General features: G+C 45.3%; 1 protein-coding gene across 1 annotated transcript in view; it reads left to right on the forward strand.

Moving 5' to 3' along the window:
- Window positions 1-672: 672 nt before the first annotated feature.
- The window catches only part of LOC119433002 (uncharacterized), a 28,213-nt gene continuing 8,044 nt past the window's right edge, over window positions 673-20,841 (forward strand). Inside the window, exons 1-2 of the mRNA XM_049659396.1 lie at window positions 673-926; window positions 17,233-17,369. Coding sequence (XP_049515353.1) covers window positions 746-926; window positions 17,233-17,369 — 318 coding nt within the window. The 5' untranslated portion in view covers window positions 673-745. The remainder of the gene's footprint in view (window positions 927-17,232; window positions 17,370-20,841) is intronic.

Here is a 20,841-nt window from a genome sequence, read left to right on the forward strand (position 1 = left end):
ATCCCATAGTAGGCGGATCTGTTTTCCATTCAATTAACTACCAAAATGTTTTGTACGCCTCGCGTACAAAACACTCGAGGCGTGCTCTACCTCTCGATTACATCGCAACTCAACCATGCATTTATGATATTCGAGGATTGTCGGGCTAGTTAAAGCATGATAAGGTGTGAGACAGTGCTATACCAGACGGGATGGACCAAGGAGCACGCGGACGCGTTCGTGCTGCTTGTTTTGTTCCGTCTGGTACCGATAACGATCTCTGGCCTGCGCTATCAGAGACCGAAGCTGGCGAGCGATGGCAGATTATCAATGGTAGAGGGCCGAGAAAACTGCATAGCTGTGTCACTTCGCGTCTCGGTAGCCTGGTTTAGATAACGCATGAAATGCATGAAATGTGGTTCTGTCAGCAGCAAAACTAAGTGGAAGGAAGAAGGGACAGAAAGAGCGTCCTTCTTCCTTCGTCTTTCCACTTATAGTTTTGCTGCGCCAGAACGACATTTCAAGCATGAACCAAGTAGCCCAACATCGCCTTCTGCTGTAGAAGATAACGCCCCGAGCTCGTTCATTTTGCGGTCGCAGGGGTGGCCGTGCTACAGCAGCCTTTCATTCGATGTGCGGCTCGGAGATGCATTGACGCCGTATGAGGCGCTGTACGGGCGTGCCCCTCTCTCTCTTTCTTGTGTTTAGTAGCGCCGGCTCCGTGACAGTCGCTCTTAGCCACCGCGTACCCACGGTGTGGACGCCAATGCATGCGGCGTCTTTCGCGCAACATTTGCGGCTGCCGGCGCAGTTGCTGAAGTTTCTCTTACGTGGTGCTATGTTGCAAAAGCTGAAGAATGCGAATATGCAAGAATGGAGTTGCAGTAGGTCCAATGGCTTTCGTATCGTGCGATTTCAAGGATCTTGGAGGTGGGAGTTCGACCTGGGTGAGTTCGATTGCTGTGGCCGCGCTGCTGTCGGCACATTTATGCACAGAAGTCGTGTCGGTCGCGTCCTTTGTCTTGTCGCTTGAAAACACCTAACTTTTTATGGAACGCATATCGCGTAATCGTAAATTATGTGCAATCTGGGGGAACTTTGAGTGATGAACTAGCAAAGTACAGTGCACAGTAAGCGGACACATGCACAGCACTGCGTGTGTTTCTCTTTGCTGTGTACACTACGTTTGAGCGCTGTTTTAGCGCAGGTTGGGGTACCAGCGTAGTTAACGCGCACTCCGGGTAATGTAGACAATGCAAGTAATGTCCGCCGCATTCTTAAGACACGCATATGTATTTTGCACACTCGCTATAATATTATGTAATTTCATGCAATTAAATTATTTGCAAGCACACGAGTCATTTTAGGGATGAACTAACAGGTTTCCGTGTCTTTTTATTGTCTATTATGCCTGCTTCTTTATTCCTTTGCGTTGTAGATAAGACGAGGTCGTAATATAAATAGGCCCCGACTGCTACTTCACTCTGATACTCTACTTACTGTCGCGCTCAATAGATGAGATGCAACATGCGAGCCGCGGCCTCAGCTATATACGCTCTCGGGAAAAATGTGGAGAGAGTTTCGCCATTTGAGAAATGCGCATACCGTCTTGGTTTAGGCTTTCTGCTTTTTTCGCGGAGCGGTAATACAGTGGCCCGCAGAGCAGCCCGTAAGACCCTTAGCCCTTAGCGCTTCATCATGACGCACGCAGCCCTAGCTTCGTAACTATTGTTGTTATAGAACGCAGCTCTCAGGCGCCGGTTCCTGCGTTGAGCGTCGGCGGTGTCCCTCGGCGTAACCGAGCAAACGCGCTCAGCGAAGAATGAAAGAGCGAACGCGAAGCGCAGGGGGCGATGAAATGCGGCTCTAGCGAAGGGAGCGCGAGGAGGAATTCGGAGGAGGAGGGTATGGCGAAAGCGTGAGAAGAGCGTAGTGCCACGCAAGACGGGCGACGACCGCTAGGGGATGGTGCCAGAGTAGCGCGCCGTCGTCCGTTCACCGATGGCATGCGGCAAGCGCGTCAAAACATACCATTTATTTATTTATTTATTTATTTATTTATTTATTTATTTATTTATTTATTTATTTATTTATTTATTTTTACATGCTGCAGCCCTGTTAGGGCTATAGCAGGAGTGGGGAATTATGCAGTTGTAGAGCGTACACAAATTGCAAATATAAGCAGCACGAGAGCAAAAAACATAAACAACACAAAATATAAATCAATAACAGTCAAGCTTAAGCAAGAAATCGTCCAAAGGAAGGCAACGGTTGGCACCAGGCAGAGTTCCAATAATCAATGGTTAAAGGAAAAAAAACTATATTTAAACGCATCTGTTCGTGACCGATATGGTACATTATTAAGATGGTGATATCTCCTAGATGAGGAAGGTTCCGCAAATTTTATGTATTTGCTAAGGCAAGAATTGTTCGATGGAGTTAATTAGTGAATGCAATAGTTTAGGGATTCTATGTTGCGACGGATGCTGAGAGCTGTTAGACTATAACTCCGAAACTTTAGAAGACGGAGAAAAGTTGCTGTCATATCAACGGTAGATAAACCGGATAGCTTTTTTCTGGACCATTTCTAACTTCATGATGTCTGATTTCTCATGTGGATTCCATACCACACAGGCATACTCCATAAGTGGCCGGATAACTGATTTGTAAGCGAGTACTTTAGTATTTAAAGGAGCTGTGCGCAAAGTACGCCGCTAAGTAGCCCAGCTTTTTAAGTGCTTTGTTGCAAATATAATTTATATGATGAAACCATGGCACGTTATTAGTAAAATAAAGGCCCAGGTATTTATATTCGGACACTCCTTCCAGTGCGCAACCGTTAAATGCATAAGGAAACGTGGATGGAAACAAACGCCTACAAAATGACATGTACACGGGTTTCTTGAAATTTATAGTCATTTGCCAGGTTTTACACCATTGGCAGAAACAGTCAAAAGAATCATTAAGAAGAATATGATCTTTAGGTGAGTTTATAGTTTGATAAAGCACGCAGTCGTCCGCGTATAAACGTATGTTGACAGGTATGCAAGAAGGTAAATCATTAATATGCAGCAAAAAGAGTAATGGTCCCAGGACAGAACCCTGCGGCACACCGGAAGTTACGTAAACAGCGGAAGAGTTGGTGTTCCTGAAATGAACGCTTTGTGAACGGTCACCGAGAAAACTAGTGATCCAGTTAACAAGAGAGGAATTTTTCAATATCGAGTTAAGCTTGCATACAAGTTTGGAGAGAGTAACTGTATCAAAAGCTTTCGAGAGGTCTATAAAGATAGAATCAATTTGGTAACCTAAATCAAGTGTACTGACAATGTGACTAAATTCTATCAATTGAGTAATAGTACTGTAACTACGCCGAGAAACCGTGTTGAAAGTTAGATAAAATATTGTTATTAACATGGTAGTGCAGAAATATGCCTGTGTAGTATGTGCTCCAACATTTTGCAGGAGTACGATGTAAGAGAGATCGACCTGTAATTTGGCAGACACAGTTTGTCGCCAGATTTATATAACGGAATAACTATTGCTGCTTTCCACGACGAAGGAACTGTACTAGTTGATAGTGATTTCTTGAATATAAGCGTTAGGTAGCGACAACACCAAAGAGAATAACGACGCAGAAAAGTATTGGGTATCTAATCTGGGCCGCAGCTCTTTTTCATGTCAAGGTTCAGGATCATGTTAAGAACACCTTCCTCAGAGACAAAGGCATCTTCAATAGGAGGATACACATCACTGCTGTAAGGAGGAATTTCGAGGTTGTCTATATTGAAAACAGATTGAAAATGCGCGTTAAATGCCGTGGCGATCACCTTAGAATCACTAGAGGACACATTGTTAACCATAAGAGTATTGCTAGAAGTTACGTTAGGAAAAATATGCGGTCCAGAATTTTCTAGGGTTACTGCACAATAAGTTAGTTAAAGTAACATTATACTAAAAATCACTGGCTTTCTTTGCCTTGGCGCGATATTCATCCTTAATAATAAGAAACTGTGCTGTAGCATGGATGTCACCCGCACGCTTTAGGCGTCTCAGTCTGGAAATGCGACGGGACATGTGAAGTAATTCTCTAATCATCCAAGGGACCTTTGGGTTTTGTTTCTTAGTTTTCAGAGGAACAAAGCTTCGAATGCACCTGAGGACAATGTCTTGAAAAAACGAGACTAATGCATTAACATCGCAGGACGCGTTAAGCTGTTCGAACTGCTCGAAAGAATTACATACCACATCAGTAATTGAGTCATCATCAGCCCGATTGAAATCGTGAAAAGTAGTATAAATACAACTAGATGCAGGGAAACTTAAGGAAATTGACACTAGTACAGCTTTGTGATCCGACAGACCATCTACTACTTCACATTCATACTGGTCATCAGGAAAACACGCACTGACGAACACAAGGTCCAAAACGGCTGCCCCTCGAGTACTGTGATCAATGATCTGCTTTATACCAAATGAATGTGAAAGGTCGACCAGCTCTTTGCACAATAAGACATCGTGACCGGACACAGATAAACTTGGCCAGTTTATACCAGGAACATTGACGTCGCCCATTAATATAACATTAGCTGAAGAAGCATTAGGTGCGTTCATGAAATTGCTTAACGTATGAAGATCTGCAGCGGCTGATCCGGGAGGGAGATAGATGGAAACAAAGCGCTGCATGAACGGATGTCTGTCCGCGGCGGTTGCTGTAAATCGTGCCCACGCGTCACCCACGGACTGGCTCTCGCAATCTCCCGATTAACGAGGCAGTCGCGCCACACTTCAATCCGTTTGCGAAGTGCCGCGCGAGACTGATTCTCCGCGCCAGCTAATATATCGCGAAATGAAAACACGTATAGAGCTGCGCTCAAGTCTTGCAATAGGGAGTATCGTAACTGCAGGTGAAGTTTTTACAAATTTCTTTCTTGTGATTTCTTTTTATTCGCAAGGGAGCGATAGCCGCTCGGTGGACCAGTGTATTACCACTCCGCGAAGAAAGCAGACGGCTGAAAGCCACGGGTTTGCGCATCGCTCAAATGGCGGCATCCTCTCAACTTTTATTGCGATAGCAATCATATGGACACTCAAAAGCAGATTTCTGCCGTCGGCGTCGCCGTCGCCGTGAGGTTCCGTATGACGTCATTTGGAGATGAAATCGTCGCCGCGCGCCGCCGAACGCTGTATGTGCGAGTGAAAGGGCGCGAGAGGCGCGTCTTTCACGGGGAGCGAACGCACGGCGGAGAACAAACGCGCGTTCTGCGCCGTGCTCGCTTAAGGGCTGCAGAAGTGGGCGTCTCGTTTCTCCTTTACAATCACCATATATGTAGAGCAAACGCGCCTTCTTCAGACGCGCGAGAGGCCATGGGGGAGGGGGAAGGAAGGGAGGCGACGTTTAGCTGCGGCACCAAGTGCCTATTTATATCAGAGGCTCCAGCAACAGTCACCAACGCCGCACGCATTTTGAGCTAACGCGGGCAAAACGCCGATGGCGTCGACAACAGTTCTGCGTGTTGTTGCTACCAAAGCCACTCACCTTACTTCGTATGACATTGCTGTGTTGCTATCGCATTCATTGCTTCGCCCTTCGGGCGAAACTGTGACATTTTTTTCGTGAGAGCGTCGCTTCAGCCACGGCTCGCATGTTGCGGTTCATATTGAGCACGATACGTGCGCTTTGTCCCTTGCTTGCCCATAAAAAAAACTAAGGATAAAATATAGACACCATCTTGAGCCCACACGTACGAACGATGCACCCGTGGTGAGTGCGTTACATTTCGGATCGTTGCAAAGGCAGAGTCTAATGATGCTGTCAGCACTGATGTCTCATAGGACGTGCTGATGCCGATAGTCGAATTAGCACTTGCTTCCCACAAAAATGGGGAAATATCAAGGTGCCCACTTACTATTCATATTCGAACATTACCACCTTCGTGTTAACTTGCTTCAAAGCTAAATGCTAGATCTGCGGGGCACGTATTCTGCAGAAAGAAACACGTCTCGCATCTCTGGTTGGTCTTGCAACCTATAGGATGCTGCACCGAGATCCATTCACATATTAAACTACTAGTACACTACAAACTGCGCATCTAAAGCATGAATAAAACTAATATGGTCCACATGAGTTGTTTGAGGCCTACGCGCGCACTGCAACAAAAACGAAATCAGAGGGCGAGAGCCAATAGAAAGCGTAGGAGGTGTGGAGACTACGAGGAGCTCTAGGAGACGTCAGGCGACAAAAGAATGCGACTACTTTAAGTTTATTCGGGGGTCTTATCTCTGCCGGTATTGGCATTATCCGCATACCTATGCACGACTTAGTACCGCTAGACTATACTGGAACTTCTAGTACCATCTAGGGAACATCGATGGCCGTGGCCAGGTTGCCTAACGGTGTGTCCAAACCTACAGCGCTATACAGGGCTATCTCATGTCATATTGTGCGTCTGTCGTAATTTGTAAACTGCACCTAGTACTGTTTGAATGGGCAACCCGCCGTGCTTGCTCAGTGGCTATGGTGTTGGGCTGCTGAGCACGAGGTAGCGGGATCGAATCCCGGCCACGGCGGCCGCATGTCGATGGGGGCGAAATGCGAAAACACCCGTGTACTTAGATTTAGGTGCACGCTAAAGAACCGCCAAAGTCACTCCCTCACCAGAACAGGAATTGGCCTCGCTGGTGCAGTATTCGGCCACTACCTCCCTCATGACTCCGACAATTAACCCATGGCCCTCAGTTCCCAGTGGCTGCGGAGCATCTGACCAAGGCGGCGGTCAGACCTGCTACGCGGCAGAGGGTGCTAAGAATCTCTGGGTCAAGACAGGCTGCCAATGGAAACTGAACCTGGCAACGTTCAACACGCGCACCGTCTCGAGTGAGGCTAGCTTAGCAGGACTATTTGAAGAATTCTCAGGCATTTCCTGGGATATTATTGGCCTTAGCGAGGTTAGAAGAACTGGTGAGGCTTACACAGTGCTGACTAACGGCCACGTCCTCTGCTACAGAGGTTTTCCAGATAAGAAAGAATCCGGGGTAGGATTTCTAGTGCATAACAACATAGCGGGCAAAATTGATGAATTCTACAGCATTAATGAGAGGGTAGCAGTCGCCGTAACAAAGCTGAATAGGAGGTACAAAATGAAGGCAGTACAAGCCTATGCCCCAACCTCTAGTCACGATGATGAAGAAATAGAACAGTTTTATGAAGATGTTGAACTAGCAATGAGAAAGGTGCAAACTCAGTATACTTTAGTCATGGGCGACTTCAATGCAAAAGTGGGGAAAAAGCAGGTTGGTGAGCAAGCAGTTGGCAACTACGGCATCGATTCTAGGAATGCAAGAGGAGAGATGTTGGTAGAATTCGCGGAAAGGAATAGGCTCCGAATAATGAATACATTCTTCAGGAAGCGCAGCAACAGGAAGTGGACCTGGAAAAGCCCTAATGGAGAAACAAGGAATGAAATAGATTTCATACTCTCTGCCGATCCAAGCATAGTGCAGGATGTAGAAGTGTTAGGTAAGGTTAAGTGCAGTGACCATAGGTTAGTGAGGTCTAGGATTTCTCTCAATTTGAAGAGAGAGAGAGTGAAATTAGTCAAGAGGAAACAGGCCAACCTAGAGGCAGTAAGGGTAAAAGCAGACCAATTCAGGCTGGTGCTTGCAAACAAATATGCAGCTTTAGAAACGGAAAATAAAGACAACATAGAGGTAATGAATGAAACCGTAACTAGGTTGATCTCAGAAGCAGCAATTGAAGTGGGAGGTAGGGCACCAAGGCAACCAGTAGGTAAGCTCTCCCAAGAAACAAAGGACCTAATAAAGAAACGACAGAAGATGAAAATGTCCAACTGAAGAGATCAGATAGAATTCGCTGAACTGTCAAAATTAATCAACAAGAAAAAAGTAAGGGATATTCGAAATTATAACGTGAGAAAGATTGAGGAAGCCGTAAAATATGGACGCAGCATTAAATCAGTAAGAAGAAAGCTTGGCATAGGACAAGGCAAGATGTATGCACTGAAAGATAAGCATGGTAATATCATCAGCAATTTCGATGACATAGTAAAAGCAGCGGAAGAATTCTATACTGACCTGTACAGTGCCCAAAACAGCCAAGCTACTTTTATTCAAAATAGTGATGAACCGGATACAGAGGCTCCTTCTATAACTAGCGCTGAAGTTGGAAGGGCCTTGAAAGACATGACCAGGGGGAAAGCTGCTGGAGAAGATGGAATAACAGTAGATTTAATCAAAGATGGAGGAGATATCATGCTTGAAAAGCTTGCGGCCCTTTATACGCAATGCCTCACAACTTCATGTGTACCAGAGAGCTGGAAGAACGCCAACATTATACTAATCCATAAGAAGGGAGACGTTACAGAACTGAAGAATTATAGACCCATTAGCTTGCTTTCAGTATTGTATAAAATATTAACCAAGATAATTTTCAATAGAATCAGGGCAACACTTGACTTCAGCCAACCAAGAGAACAGGCTGGCTTCAGGAAGGGATATTCTACGATGGATCATATCCATGTCATAAATCAGGTAATCGAGAAATCTGCGGAGTACAATCAACCTCTCTACATGGCTTTCATAGATTATGAAAATGCATTTGATTCAGTAGAGATACCAGCAGTCATAGAGGCATTGCGTAATACAGGAGTACAGGAGGCATACGTGAATATCTTAGCAAACATCTACAAGGATTCCACAGCTACCTTGGTTCTCCACAAGAAAAGTAGAAAGTTACCTATCAAGAAAGGAGTCAGGCAAGGAGACACAATCTCTCCAATGCTATTCACTGCATGCTTAGAAGTATTCAAGCTCTTAGATTGGGAAGGCTTAGGAGTGAGGATCAACGGCGAATATCTCAGCAACCTTCGGTTTGCAGATGACATTGTCCTATTTAGCAACAATGGAGACGAATTACAACAAATTATTGAGGACCTTAATCGAGAAAGTGTAAGAATTGGGTTGAAGATGAATATGCAGAAGACAAAAATAATGTTCAATAGCCTGGCAAGGGAACAAGAATTCAGGATCGCCACTCAGCCTCTAGAGTCTGTAAAGGAGTACGTTTATCTAGGTCAATTACTCACAAGGGACCCTGATCACGAGAAAGAAATTTACAGAAGAATAAAATTGGGTTGGAGTGCATACGGCAGGCATTACCAAATGCTGACTGGGAGCTTACCACTGTCGTTGAAGAGAAATGTGTACAATCATTGCATTCTACCGGTGCTAACATATGGGGCAGAAACTTGGAGGTTAACAAAGAAGCTCGAGAACAAGTTAAGGACCGCACAAAGAGCGATGGAACGAAAAATCTTAGGACTAACTTTAAGAGACAGGAAGAGAGCGGTGTGGATCAGAGAACAAACTGGGATAGCCGATATTCTAGTTGACATTAAGCGGAAGAAATGGAGCTGGGCAGGCCATGTAATGCGTAGGATGGATAACCGGTGGACCATTAGGGTTACAGAATGGATACCAAGAGAAGGGAAGCGCAGTCGAGGTCGGCAGAAAACCAGATGGGATGATGAAGTTAGGAAATTTGCAGGCGCAAGTTGGAATACGCTAGCGCAAGACAGGGGTAATTGGAGATCGCAGGGAGAGGCCTTCGTTCTGCAGTGGACATAAAATATAGGCTGGTGATGATGATGATGATGATGATGATGATGATGATGATGATGATGATGATGATGAAAGAACCCCAGCTGGTCCAAATTTCCGGAGTCCCCCACTACGGCGTGCCTCATAATCAGATCGTGGTTTTGGCACGTAAAACCCCATAATTTAATTTTTACTGTTTGAATGGGATTTCGGAAATTATAGTTCTCCCTCGAGCAACATAAAAGAAAACACGCAAATTGCTTTCCAAAGGATCTTCTGCGCAGACACATTCACAGCGCACAAATATGTTCCACGAGACTAAATGTTCGACGGGAAAGGTACTGCTTGCATGTTGGCATGTCGGGTTCGAATCCACAGATCACGAGTAATTGTTGCTTAAAAATAAATTCGGTCTTCCTTCTCATATGCCCTTCAGTTGCAAATTATGATACCACTCCAATAAATGTGTCGAAATTACATAATTATATTCTAAGGTGTTGCTGTGTCCTCTGAAAGTACGTCAAGGTGATAGGATGACTACAAATTTTGTAGTGAGTCCTCGCGATTACGGCTTTAACGTAGATTCTATTATACCGCCTTTTTATTTTAAAAATATTCCAGTCACTTTGCGTAAACTTACATAGGCAATTTATTTATTCGCTGTAGGCATTACGAAAAAGGAAACACTGCTTCTTTTGCTAACCGTTATTTTGCTAGCGCAGACGAGACTGAACAAAGCTTTCATTGCCTTGAATCTGCTGACGCTTGCAAAGAGCTGTTCAGCTCTTCCGACTGATATGCGCATTACACTTAACGACACAGTACGTGGCGTAATAACTGTATATTCGTTGGCAAGTTTGCGTAATTGACTGCGCTTACAAACACAAACCACATAAGACGACAAGGTGGTACGTGGTCGTGGAGGGCGTTATGATGACGATGATGAAAGAACACGCGGGTTTAGCCTGACACTCGAGGCCGGCAGTTCCTATCGAGGTATAAAGCTTTTCACTACATGTTTGAAGGTACACTGTAGTGAAGAAACACAACCGGAAGGCGCAATATATCTCGTCGAATGGTCTGGTGGCCTTCTCGAATCCCTAAGCGCTGCACACAATCGGATAAAAGTCCTTTTCTCCGTGGACCATTTAGTGCCTCTCCGCAGTATAACACCGAGTGAACTACTCCTGTTTTTTTTTCTTGTACCCGCCGTGTTAGCTCACTGGCTAAGGCTTTGCGGGGTTTGAGCCGTAGGTCACGATTTCGATCCCGAGGTCACGATTCCGGTCGCGGCCACGGCGGCCGCATTTCAAGGGGGTGCGCAACGCAATAACCCTCGTGTGCTGATATTTTAGTTCTTCTCGTTGTTGTTCGTGGATTCAAGTGCGCAAGAAACCCCAGGTGGTCGAAATTAATACGGAGTCTCCCACTGTGACGTCTATCATAATGAGATCGCAGTTGTGATTCGTGAAACCTCAACATTTGGAATGTTTTCTCTTGTGTCTTGTATTTTTATGCGCAGTCGGTCATGCTAACAGAAACGAATCAACTAGTCCGCTAACATTCTAGTGCCATTAGCGGGGGCGTACTTCGTTCTCCCGCCTATCTTGTGAGTTTTGTCACGTAGAGGGAGTCCTGCCGAAGACGAAGCGAAGTAGAATTTCCTGCTGCAGTGCCATTCGGCGAGTTGTACCGTGGGCTCCGAAATGGGACAGCGCGCAGTTTTCGATATAAACCCCCCCCCCCCCCCCCCCCTCCCCGATTACGGAGGCCACGCTTGCACTGTGGCGCCAGTGCCGTCACACCGATACCAGTGACATGCATTCAGCTTAACTCCACTTTCAGCCACGTTCGGAAGGAAACGGACAAGTAATTTGCACTTGTCAAATGTGAATTCACTACTGGTTTCCTAAAATATACAAGGCTTTCAATTTGCTCCTTTTTATGATTATTGTGTTTTTGTTGCTGCCATGAATCTATGTATCTACGCACACACTTCTCATTTGTGAGAAACCAGGCAGACACAATTCTTTTCTTTTTTTTTGCTAACAATCTATGTTTAGCCACCCACATCTTACTTATGAGAAACCAGTTAAACGCGGCAAGCATAGTGTGCTTGATGTTCATAATGTTCGTGGTGGGTTACGTGCGACAAACATATTGCGCATCAGAGGTGGTCATAGCGCTAGAAGACACGGACAAGAACGAGAGAACAAGACGAGCGCTAACTTTCAACTGAGTGTTTATTTCGAGAATCAACCGTATTTGTAGCCCCGCATACAGAAAAGGCCCAATCATCGCACATGAAAACCGGCGGCATCCAGGAACGCAAATTCATTCGTAGTCAGAGCACCCGAAGGGGAGCCGATGCAGCTAATCACCGGCTCTCGCTATCAGAGTGGCTTCAACAATCTCTCGCGTAACTTTATCTACATTTCTATACAAAACAGAACACTCATTGAACAATGGTTTTTACCCACAATCACTGCAATGCACAGAAACATGACCATCTCGGTATCGGTTCAATTTTTGTTTGTGTTCTCTTAACCTATCATTCAGGCACCTCCCGGACTGCCCAATGTAAACTTTCCCGCACGATAACGGAAGGCGATACACAACATTCTTTACGCACGACACAAAAGGGGGGCTGATGCTACATGACCACCTCTGATGTATCTAACCAACTAGCCCCAAAAGACATACTTGTATATTGTGCATGTCTGGAAACATTAAGACGAAGGGCGTCACTGCCTATACACGGCGGTTATGATTCGATTTTTTCCAACGAGCCATTGACCACTTGTACAGAGGATTTCACAGCATTTCTAGAGACTCACGCGTTACAATCTCTTTCATAGGGCTAACAGTGGCTTACACATAGAATATTGAAAAAAAAAACATTAATAGGATCGGTTTTGTGAAGATATGGTAAGGGGAAGCGCTTGTGTGTTTTCTAAAAGCATCGGGACTATTTGAAAAAACTGCAGTCGCTGTCAGGTGCATTCACTGCGTTTGTGCAGACAGACATTCTTGTTGTTTGCGACCAAGTATGTAGCTCCTACCCACTATGGGGGATTGGCCCAGTCATTCTTCATATTTTCCTTTCTTATCTTCTTTTCTGCCGATTGTTGCGCTGTGTACAGGTTAAACGATAACTTCATAATGTGTGAACGGCGTGAACAGCAATAATCATAAATACCCAAAAATGACTGTCGATTAATTAAAAGTGACAGTATATCTGCCTAATGCAGGAAACGCATGTCGCAAATTGGCAATCCCCCGTAGATGATATGAGCCACTCTTTGAGGCAAACAAACAAAATTAGACACGTCCCTCATTCGAACGGTTCGAAAGGTGAATAATGAAGAAGTTGAAGTCGCTGACATCCGTTCGCATTACGTTGTCGGGTAGCCAATATTAAACTTCTATTGTCACAGGGCTGGTCTGGTGCCCTCCCCTCTGTGCCCATTCTGTGGACAAGATGAAACAATAGATCATTTTTTTTTCATATTCTGCCGCCGTTTTTCTTCTTTAAGGAAATATATTCTAGAATCAAAATGTACACAGCTTGGTTTAAGCTTTTCTGTTCTAAACATCCTTTCTTTAGGAGCCTCCTCTCTTGGAAAGTGCCACAGGGATATTTGCTCAGCCGTGGAGGAACTTATAAGTGCTTCAAATAGATTTTCTTGAATTCTTAAATATTTTATTTTGTTCATTTTCTCCAGTTAGCTTTACCGATTTTAGTATTAAAAAAGATTGCCTAATTCCATCCAAATCTTGGCCAATCCCCCGCAGTGGGTAATGCGCCATCAGATAAGGCATACCATACCATACCATACCATACCGTTCGCGGCCAGGTAAGCGGCTGAACGGGATAATAGCCGATAAATAACGCCCTTGCCTTCATCTACTGCATTATTCTGCATGTTAGGGGTTCAAACAGCTATTGCTTTTTTTTTTTTTTTTGCTGACAAGACTATAACTTAAGAAAAGATTTGTTATGAGGGTCAGTTAGAGCCGAGAACCTACGGCCAGTCTCCTCTTGCTGCTAAATCGACGCGGTGGATTTTGTAGGTATGTTTGTCTGCTGGTGAGCACAATGTGGTGTGTAAAATAGCACGGAGACAAGCTCATTCCTAATGGTGGCGGAATTTAAACATTTGCTGTAGCGGTATTTGCGTATTTTACTTATGCATGGAAACCCTGCTAGATCAGAATTATTCGCCGTTATCCCTAAGTCGTTGATCAATCACTAGATCAAGTAAACAACTAAGTCGATCGATCGATCCACAGACAGATCAATAATTATTGCATAAATCAATACTCGTGCTTCTGTTATAGGCATTATGATACACCAGGAAATTCCGCATATATAATATATATATATATAGATATATATATATATAGATAGATAGATAGATAGATAGATAGATAGATAGATAGATAGATAGATAGATAGATAGATAGATAGATAGATAGATAGATCAACCAATGCATGAATAAATCAGTACTATTGCTTCTGTTAGACATTCTGATACACCAGGCAAGTACCGCATTACATGACAGACGTATACGAGGAAATAGAAGAGAGGAAAGGCAGGGACGTTAACCAGACGCACGTCCGGTTTGCTACCCTGCAAGTTCCGAAGGACAAAATATCGCTGGTGTAATCTTTCAGGAAGTTCAGATTTGTTGGTATCAGAGGCTGGTATCACGAGTCGAGTGACAGACGGCGAGTTTGAAATTCCGTTTTAGGTGAAAGATCTGGTATAAGTAATAGATGGTTTTCCTAACGTGATAATTTATGCTGGGGAATGGGGTTGATCAAATGGAACGTGGTAGACTTGTTTCAAGCTTCTATGAGACAATACAAATGTCTGAACGATTTCCATGAACCGCCTATATTGAGATATATTATGCCGCAACAGCCTTAATTTTGAAGTGACCAGCGAATGATTATTACTCATTACGCTCTTCATCGTCTTCTGCCCTGCAAATGGACCGCATCTGAAAACAGCGCAGCATGGAGATGTCTCTTGGCAGCCACCTGGTTTTTGTTTTCTTGCTGACTCACTACGCCCGGGCTGCATGGTCCCCTGAAGACCCTTGTGCTGCGTTCGAAACGTCGTTCGCACCGCAGACGCGGTCTGAAATCGATGACAGCGCCATCAGGGAGGACAACGGGGATGGTGCCAAGCTCGTGGTGACGCGGCTCCCGGACAACCGCAGCGCCGAAGGTGAAAAATAGGAAGGAATTTCAAGAGCACCAGCACATTTATATTCGTGAAGCGTGGAGAGAGGGAACTATATGTATGTATACATATGATAGTCCCAACTATCATGCACCAAGATTAAAAGATATGCGAATGCCACGTCGCTGAACAGAACCACGGTAACGTTGTTTGCCGTCGCTTCGAGATACTCAGATTATTTTTTGCATTGCGCCTAATTACATAATTGGTCTTCATAATTAGTCAACATCTCAAATATTATAATTAGATGAAAAGTGTCAGTGAGAAAATTGTAGAGCACCATGAAAAACTCCCGGTGCAGGTTTCTGTTGCTCAGTACGTGCTGCATCAAAGTGTTTTTCCGAGCGCGAAAGAAGCTCGCGAATATACACGCAGAGTGCCTCGATCACCCAGTCGCGCAGCATTCTTGCGTGTATTCGCGGGCTTCTTTCACGCTCGGAAAAACACTTAGTGAGGAACAGAAAGTACCGGGCGTTTTTCATGTTGCTCTACCATTTTCTCAATTATAATTTTCACATAAATATAATAATTGAGAATTTGATAAATTAGGACTAATTATCTAATTAGGCGGAATTAAGAAAATAATATAAGTAGTTCCAAGCGACGGCAAACAACATTACCTTGGCCCTGTTCAGCTATACGTGGCATCTGTACTCGTGGATGCATACTCTAAATGGGTGGAAGCGGTCCGAGTGGCGTCACCGTCGGCGGAGGCGACAATTGCATGCCTCCGCAACATCTCTGCTTGCCATGGATTACCAGACGTCATAGTGAGCGACAATGGACCTGCCTTCACAAGTGCAACCTACAAGTCGTTTTCGATAGAAATGCAGAGGCCTCGTCCATATTTTTTAAGTTTGGCCCAAGTTGCGTGAAACACACTGTAGATGTGTAGCCATGATCATGGTACTAGTCTATGCAACTTGGCTTGCTTAACTTTGTGTACTGCTGCTAATTATGACATCACTATCGGCGACTTCTGGTCTCCTCGGAACTTCTACGCCTTTCATTATTCAGTAGCTTGCCTAATTTAACCCGAACGTTAGCGGGTTCACTTTTGTTAGGCTAAGGCAGCCCGATGACACAACGTGTGGTAAACTCGCACCCGGAGTGGTGCTGAGATATCAGCGGAAGGCTGCGCCGATATGAGACAACACAGGAGCGAAGATATCGCTTTGTTTATGTTGATGCCTCGAAACCAGCACCCCGAGCCACCCGCGTGTTGGCGTCCACCCCAAAGCAGATAAGCTTAGTTAATTTACGAGCATTTACCCCGACCTGACTCTGATTCCAACCCCCGTTAGCGTCGACGTACACCCCGTGTTAAACTTGGTCTGCTTGTAATTTGAAAACAAGATAGAACTTGCGGGAAGGCGATAAACGGCCGATTTTGACTTGAGCCACGACACGGTGCCTCTGCGTTTCTTCATCCCAAAAATACAACTTCCGAAATGCGAAAGTTTCGAATCGAATAAGAGCATTCGAAAAATACGGCTTGGAGCATCGAATAGAATATTAAACATTTTTTTTTCTGACAAGGAGAAAGAAAGCTGAAAGCACCATAAAGTTGGTAGGAAGAAAAAAGAAAACTGATTCATTTACTTCAACATGCACAATGCTGCTTGGAGCTCCGTTCACCAGAACAACTGGGATATGAAAAGAACGTGAAATGCCGCCGCACTTACTGATTAAATTTCAGCGGGCATTTGATGCGCTCTGTGTACCATACGTATGGATTCTTCTTACATACCTGTCACGCTCCAATAATCGTTATAACTTCGTACATTAGGCTGTATTTGAATACGCGATGTAGCCGCACGTCAATGTTTCAAATAAACGCTTGAATTCGAAACATACATATTCAATTCGTAATCGAAATCTAGAACATTTGTACACCACTAAAACGTATCACCAATAAAACATATCAAAGGTTAAAGACACTGCAAAGTGCGGTGGAAAGAAAGTGTTAGGCATAGCGTTAAGAGACAGGAAGAGCGCTGTGGATCACAGAGCAAATGTGAATAGGCGACAATCTAGTTAGCATTAACAAAAAAAAAAAAAAATTGTTGGGCAGGCCATGTAACGCGTAGGGCAGATAACCGGTGGGACATTAGATTTGAAGAATGGGTCTCAATTAAGGGAAGGCACGCGCAGTCGAGGACGGCAGAAAATTTGATGGCGTGATGAAATTGGAAACTTTGCAGGCGCAAGTTGGAATCAGCTGGCGCAAGGCAGGAATATTTGAAGATCGCTGGGATAGATCTGCGTCCTGCAGTGAGCCAAAAAATATCATGATGTGATGATGATGATGATGATGACGATGGCGAGACCGTATCATCGGCAATTATTGTTTTCTTCGCCTTCGTATTTGTCTTCGAAACAGTGATCCTGGAAGGCTCCCTCCGAGGTTTCGTAATTCAGGCCAGGAAAAGTAATGAGCGCGGCTCACTGGTGTTGGGGGAGTTCGCGCCCGGGTCGGACGACAGCACCAGGACCCACACTTGCAGCGGCCACGAAAACGTGAGCGACAAACGCATGCTATTAACATAATTGTCACGCGTGCGTTGTTAAACTTTTTATGGCGCTGAAACGTTTTGCGCCGGGTTATCACTGTTTTCGAGGTATCTCTCGGCGTAAGACGCGCTTACTTCATTTCAAATGTGTTCAATGTTGCCGCGAATATTATAGCGAATGAATAATGTCTAACAGAGCGCTCAAACTCAATAATGTTGTAGATTCTCAGGTGTACGCCGGCACCAACGATTACTCCTAACTGTACGGGGATGCACGTATAAGTGGCGGACGGATTCGACGCGTGAGTTTGTTATCGATGAGTGGGCTTACCTCTATCGTTTTTATTTGAATATTGCATTTGTTTCTGGGCGCCTGTTCGTATAATGAGTCCTAGTTGATATTCATAGAGAAATGATTACGCTGGTACATTTCGTAAAACCAGATGTGAAGCGATTGTGATGTCAGAAGTATACTATTGTACCAAAAGCGGCCGGCGATTAGCCAACGCTCGAATGGACTTTTTTTGTGTGTATTAGTACCGAGGGGCTGAATTCACAAAAAAACATTGCGTTCGTAAGTATTGTTCCTTTGTCGACAGGTATTACGTTATACCTTCGCTGGTATAATGTAAATCATCACGATTGGTTTGCATCTGCTCTCACGAAGAATTATATCTTTAGAGCGTTCTTTTAAATACGGGTCGAGCTTTTAACTCACACTTTTGGCAGTGCTTAGTTCTTCATTCTCTCGGCAAAGTGACAATTCGAATTGACGTGTCAAGAACACTGAAGGCCGCTCCCACCGGCGACAAAGTTGTCTCTTCCTTTTTCCTACACTGTGACAAAAACGTTCTTAGGCTAGAATTTCTTGTAAAAGCAAATTTCAGTCAATTCTGATGTCGTGCATAACATAGCGAACACGGAAAGCCAATGGAAAAGTGCACTTACGAATGAAGTGCTTCGTGAATTTGACCGATGAAGTTACATCGCAACTATAGCGCTCAATATTTCCAGTTACACACTTCAACAAAAAGCACAGACTCATTGAGAAAAAAAAAATTACACCACATTCCCGTATAGGGGAACCCTGAGTAGTATGCGAAGCAGCCATGGGGTCGACTCAAGTTCCAATTACGCGAGCCCTACTTTGCATCAGTAGCAGCTTCTCGGCGGCGCTGACGTTTCCTTTCGGCTTCGCGAGCCCGAAGTTCGGGATCGGCCTGTCGCCGCTGCCGTTTCGTGGCAGCGGCTCGAGCCCTCTTCTCAACACTGCATATCCATGAAGTGAATGATGATGAGTGGGCAAAGCACTGGGGGATCATTCGGGCAAAACGCCTGAAGCGTTCTCTGGAAGCCGGAAGTTGGGTTCCGGAACCGGAAGTGGAAACGAAAGCGGAACCGGAAGTGGAAGCGGAAGCCGGCTTCCGGAAGCCGGAGCTTGGCGTACATGCGCAGTAGGGGTGTGGATGCTGCACGGCGGAGGGAGGGACATAACCCCGACTAGGGAGCCTACATGCAACGCCGAACGGCGTTGCATGTAGGCTCCCTAGCCCCGACAATAAGATGCTTCGCATCTAAAAATCACAGCATCGGCGAAGCACCGGGGGATCATTCGGGTAAACCACAGCTACGGACGAGAGATAAAGAGAGCGCGCGTCGGGAACGAGAAAGAAAGAGAGCGCGCGTCGGGAACGAGAGAAAGAAAAAGCGCGTCGGGAACGAATGCCCTTTTTCTCACAACAAAAATATTTGCTTCAAATTTTAAGATGCTATAGCATGAAAATTAATATTAACGATTATAATTCATTGATTATCTCATTCTTAAGTAAGAAAATCCCATTTAGGTATCCTTCATTTTTCTTCCCACTAACGCCCGATTCAGGGCCAATCCCCCATAGTGGGTTGTGCTATATCTACAGGCACCAAACCAAACCAAACCTTGTGCACCGCAGCGCACCTAGCTACGGACGAGAGATAAAAACGCCGGAAGCGTTCTCCGGAAGCTGGCTTCCGGAACCGGAAGCGGAACCGGAAGTGGAAACGGAACCGGAAGTGGAAACGGAAGCGGAAGTCGGCTTCCGGTTATACTATACATATACATATATATGTATATATGCGTATACATACATACATAGCGGTCTCCATGCCAACCAGAGCTACGGACTTCTAGTGAACACTTCATAAAACTACATGCGGCGTCTCTTTCACGTATGGACACACAACGCCATCTATTGAGCAATTCATAAACTAGAGGTGGCTACATACTACTACTACTACTACTACTACAGAGGAGGGAACGACCCACACCCTAAGGAGCTTCGCCCCTAAAAAGTGCTACTAAGAGGGTTTTGGATAGCGATATCTGCAAGAGCTAGATGCCTCGGTCGCGCGCGCAAGGGAGTACAGCAGGGAGGAAGCGCTCTGTCTCGTCGCGCGCAAGGCACAGGGGGGGGGGGGGGGGGCAGGCGGGGGGGTGGCGTTCTACTCCAGCGGCTGCTGCGTATCAGGCGGAGTGCACCGAGTGCTGATAGCTTCGTGCGCACTCTGTTCTCGCCGCATAGTCCGCGTTGAAGCAAGAGCTGCACGAAGGTCAATTGGCTCGCTGATACAGCCGCGCTTCCTCACTCTAGCCGTTCTATTTCATTAACATTAGACAGTTTTAGTATTGCGGAAATGGCACCACGCTAAACGCAATAAAATAGCGTGGTCAGACTGCGCATGCTCAGAACGCTATTTCAGTTTTGCGGGTAGCGTGCGTTCGCTATTTTTCAAACATAGCGGAGACGCTAAGCGCTCGCTATGTTTTTAGCGTTGCAAACATGGTGTCACCCTCGGCCCGAGTGCTTGACATGCAGGCTCGTTTCAAGGCTTGGCGTGGATCCACACGGCTAGTTTGGTTGTCGAGCTGCTCAGTTTGCTGCTTTGACTACTCGCAGCTAGATGGTTTTGCGCTTAGCGGCGCATCGCTGCCTTACGCTATACTAAAACTCTATCGAACAGCGTTCCGCAAAGATTTTAGCGTGCTACTTTTCCGCAATACTAAAAGTCTCTATTATACAATAATGTCGCATTTGTAGGCGTTGCGCCACTGCTCACGGGTAGCTGGTGTTCACTGTGCTTTCGGAGCCAATGCTTTCGGTGCATTATCGTCTCTGCCTTCTCGCTTGGCCTCCTTAGTGGCTATCATTATGCACGCGGTGTCGAACAACTGTTCCTTCAATTACTGCGCGAACAGTAAAACACAAACAGCGGTAATTCATTACGTAGCTCACGACGCTTGTCTTTTAACCGGATATCTTGGATGCTAGTGGAGAAGCGCGATAAATGGATCTTTTGAAACAGCCAACGGCTGTCATTTACAGAAGGAACAGCCACCCTGCACAGCTGGCACATTCAAGCAAACTGCTCTTGCCGTGCCACGCAGACATGTGCGCACCACGCAACTCTCAGAGTTAGGCAGCCTTCATACGTACACCATC

The sequence above is a fragment of the Dermacentor silvarum genome, chromosome 11, assembly GCF_013339745.2.
Source record: "Dermacentor silvarum isolate Dsil-2018 chromosome 11, BIME_Dsil_1.4, whole genome shotgun sequence".
Classification (NCBI taxonomy): Eukaryota; Metazoa; Arthropoda; class Arachnida; order Ixodida; family Ixodidae; genus Dermacentor; species Dermacentor silvarum.